The following is a 4,302-nucleotide window of genomic DNA, read 5'->3' as shown; positions in this document are numbered from 1 at the left end:
ATATAATTTTATAGCCCCTGGACACCCCTGGTCTAGACTGTAGCGAGTGTCGCCTATGTTTATTTAGTCATGCATGCATAATACGTATTTGTGTAGGGCTGTCATGTAAACTGATTGGTGTACACACAGTACATATTCCACATTTGAAAATGTTCCTATGAATTCTGCTATCAATTTTGTTTTGCAACCGTCCACTTACAGTACCTCTTTCTTCTTATTGTATAAAATAACAATTATTGATTTCTGTGACATTGTTGCTCTTATTACTGCTACCTGATATAGGAATTGTCTTCAATTGCATTTTAAATGGTGGTAACATAAGCATAAGGATAAGTACAGTCGCTATGAAGTGCATGTATGGGTAAAAATGAAAATCCCGCACAGGATTTGTGTAAAAATAGATTTTATCTTCATGAAACATGTGAAAATAATACAAACATTCTCTCACTTACTGAAGCTGAAATGAAGCATCTGAGAGGGGAGCTGACAAAACAAAAGTTGAGGTCATTAGCAACTTAACGACAAAGTAGGAATGCTACTAAAGAACATTATGTGTCAAAAGTGCGGCATGGGGCCATTTTCATATAACACATTTTGGAATATTGCTGACATTAAATGAGAGACAGCCTGCATGAGAACTTTATGAAGCAGGATTAGGAACACACATAGAAAACTGCTGAGCTGTCATAAATAGGTCATGCTAATGCAACAATTTTCTTTGGAAACAATTAAATGTTTTATTGTTAGTTTATATCCTGACCCGCAGTGGAAGTGGTAATATTTGCGTAATAAAGTCAAGACCAAAATGTGATGTTGTTATGTTTGGATGCCTTCATCCCTCGCTTGTGTTAGCATTAACAAGCATTAGCATTGCAGAGCTGCTTGATTTTGGCGCTAAATCAGCAGGTTTTGGAATTTCACTTCCATCGCAGTGTTATCGCAAACTGAGTTTCCTCGCCGATCCTCCGTGAATTTTCACACAATCTCGTCTATCTTTCAGCTGTGGAGAAAGAAAGAGACGAGGATTTTACTGCGATGTCTTCATGCATGTGTCCGACTAAGTCATCACACAGCAACTATAAATAAACACAATCCCAGCAGAATTCAACACAGAGGTTGGATTTTGGTTTCAGTTTTCTGACAAAGACAACAATATTGCACTTTTTTTTTTTTTTTTAATCACTTGTCTTTTTTTAACTTTATTTTTTATTTTTTCTATGCTGTTATGCATGAACATTTTAAATACAAGACACCAAATTTAAATACAAGACGGCCCTACATTCTGGGTATAAATATACCTTTACTGTTTATTTATATTTTAATGAATAGTTAATTAATTAATACTAAATACATATTGAATTTAATAATTAATCCAATATTTTTTTTACATCAAAAATAAAGGTCTAATAGTGAAAAAACAACAAAATTATAATACATCAAATAACACATGTATGTACTGTATCATATGACGTCGTTCTATTATATATTTTAAATTTAAAAAGTAATACAGTGTGTCCCTAAAGTCATTGACATACAATAATACACAATCAAATAAGTTAATTTGATGAATTATTAATCAATTGAATACTATAAATAATAATAAAAATGATACATTGAGTAATGAATTGTTCCTAATAAAGATGTATTACTAACAAGTTTATAAAATAAAAAAAATAATTTATTGGTATTACTTTATTATACTGTATATATGATTTAATAGGGGTCACCTCCAAAGTGCAAACATTTTAAAAATACAATAAACAAGAAATATTACAGCAAAAATTAAATAAATAAAAAAAGACACTACTTATACTACTATTGCTGATTATAATGATATTAATAATAATTTGCCTGTGAATGTGAACGTATGATCTAAAAACATTTTTTAATTTAATTTATGAATTATGAAAAAAAATCAATCATCAATCAATCAACGTTTATTTATTTAGCCCTTAATCACAAGTATCTCAAAGGGCTGCACAAGTCACAACGACATCCTCGGTTCAGATCCCACAATTTAATAATTAAAATTACTGTGCTGTTATGCATGAAGATTACATTTTCAATACAAGACACCAAATTTAAATACTAGACGTCCCTCTAAATTCTGGATATAAATATACCTATACTGTTTTTTTTTAATATATTTTAATGGATAGTTAATTAACTAATACTAAATTCATATTGAATTTAATAATGAATCCAATATTTTCCATTTCAAAAATAAAGGTCGAATATAGTGAAAAAACAACAACATTACAATAAAACAAGTAACACATTTCTTTACTGTATCATATGACGTTGTTCTATCATATATTTTAAATTAAAAAAGGAATTCCCAGACTAAAATACAATGTCACTGACATAAAATAATGCACATTCAAATAAGTTACTTTAATGAATTATTAATTAATTGAATAATATAAAATAATAATAATAATGATACATAGAGTAATTATTTTTTTCTTAATAAAAAAAGATGTATTATAAACAAGTTTATAAAAAAAAAAAAATATTGGTATTATTACGTTATTATACTGTATATATAATTTAATAGGGGTTGCCTCCAAAGTGCAAACATTTTAAACATACTATAATGAAGGCAACAAGAAAGATCACTGCAAAAGTTCAATAAAGAAGACACTACTGATACTACTATTGCTGATAATAATGATATTAACAATAGTTTGCCTGTGAGTGTGAACGTATAATACAAAAACATGTTTTTGTTTCATTTATGAATTATGAAAACAAATCAATCAATCAACGTTTATTTATATAGCCCTTAATCCCAAATGTCTCAATGGGCTGCACAAGCCACAACAACATCCCACAATTTAATAATTAAAATGTAATGATTTAGAAAATAAAAACAATAACTAAAACTGTATCACAAGAGATGTGACATATTTCCCTTTATAAAAATATATATTGTACTTTAGGGACCGCCTGTTCAATTGTAATGCAATACAATAAGTCACACTATTTTTATTTATTTATTAAAATTGTTAAAATACATATTAGGGTATATTCTGATTGGCTACTTACATCAAAAGAAGAAATATGAACATGATAAAAATGACAAGCGTACCCCTCTCCGCTGCTGGCTGAGACAGAAGGTGCAGATGCTGCGGGGCTTGCCTCTCACGTCCCGGTAGATCGCGCTCACGCACGGCGAGACGCGGTCCGCGCCCTCGGCCTGCAGCAGCAGCACGTTGGCCAGGTGCGAGATGTAACTGCACGCCAGTCGCAGCGTCTCGATCTTGGACAGTTTTCTGTCCACGGGCTCCGTGGGGATGAGCGTCCGCAGCGCGCTGAACGCCGTGTTGACGTTCTGCGTCCGGTGCCGCTCTCTGGCGTTGGCGGCGTTCCGCTGCGGGATGACGGCGTCCGGGGCTCCGAAGCAGGCGTAGACCTCGCTCTCGTCCTCCGAGTCCGACGTCAGGGTCAGGTCCACCGACAGCGAGAAGGGATGGGCGGACATCGGCCTCAACACCGTGAAAGCCATCTTGGATCGATTAATATCTGTTATGATCGATGATTACATTTATGTTTGGGATTAGACCGATTCTTCTCTTTTCAGTCCACACACTCCCAGCTGTGTGCCTTTCTCGACTCTTCATGACAGGAGGACTCTTATAGGGGCAGGGTCTCCTCGGTGGTTTCCAAAGGGTGGTCCTGGGGCCATTTGTGGTTCGCAGCTTGTTTTTATTGGCAATTGATTTTATTTAATTTTTTTTCAACAATCAAACTTTAAAAAAATAATCCATCAAAAGTTGCCAAATGTTTGAATCAACAAACTTTCAAAAAAAAAAAAAATACATCAAAAGTTTCAAATAGGCATAATGCAAGGGTGTCCAAAGGGTGGTCCTGGGGACATTTGTGGTTCGCATCTTGTTTTGATTGGCAATTTATTTTTAAAAAAAATAAAAAATTGGAACAATCAAACTTAAAAAAAATAATCCATCAAAATTTGCCAAATGTTTCAACTAGCAAACTTAAAAAAACTACATCAAAAGTTGCAAATAGGCAAAATTAAAGGGTGTCCAAAGGGTGGTCCTGTGGACATTTGTGGTTCGCAGCTTGTTTTTATTGGCAATTGATTTTAAAAAAAATTAAAAAAATTAACTAGCAAACTTTAAAAAAATAATCAATCAAAAGCTGTCAAATGTTTGAACGAGCAAAAAAAAAAAAAAAAAAAAAAAAAAACTACATCAAAAGTTGCAAATAGGCATAATGCAAGGGTGTCCAAAGGGTGGTCCTGGGGACATTTGTGGTTCGCAGCTTGCTTTTTATTGGCAA

The 4,302-nt window shown here is 33.1% G+C and overlaps 1 protein-coding gene across 1 annotated transcript; it reads right to left on the bottom strand.

The window, feature by feature from the left end:
• Positions 1-262: 262 nt before the first annotated feature.
• On the bottom strand, positions 263-4,032 carry LOC133576138 (transcription factor 15-like). Its single transcript, XM_061929153.2, has 2 exons — positions 3,092-4,032; positions 263-1,000 (listed from the first exon to the last, which is right to left on the bottom strand). Exons 1-2 carry the CDS (start codon positions 3,506-3,508, stop codon positions 935-937), a joined length of 483 nt encoding a protein of 160 aa, XP_061785137.1. The 5' UTR covers positions 3,509-4,032; the 3' UTR covers positions 263-934.
• Between the last annotated feature and the right edge of the window lie 270 nt (positions 4,033-4,302).

The sequence above is a fragment of the Nerophis lumbriciformis genome, linkage group LG03 (assembly GCF_033978685.3).
Source record: "Nerophis lumbriciformis linkage group LG03, RoL_Nlum_v2.1, whole genome shotgun sequence".
Classification (NCBI taxonomy): domain Eukaryota; kingdom Metazoa; phylum Chordata; class Actinopteri; order Syngnathiformes; family Syngnathidae; genus Nerophis; species Nerophis lumbriciformis.
Note: the sequence above shows the minus strand (reverse complement) of the source record. Positions and strands in the feature narration are given on the sequence as shown.

Bases quoted from the DNA above. Each gene is read 5' to 3' on its own strand.
- LOC133576138 (XM_061929153.2), bottom strand. From the start codon at position 3,508: ATGGCTTTCACGGTGTTGAGGCCGATGTCCGCCCATCCCTTCTCGCTG. The intron at 1,001-3,091 runs GTACGCTTGTCA...CTTTCTCCACAG, and splicing joins TCAGCCAGCAGCGGAGAGGG to CTGAAAGATAGACGAGATTG.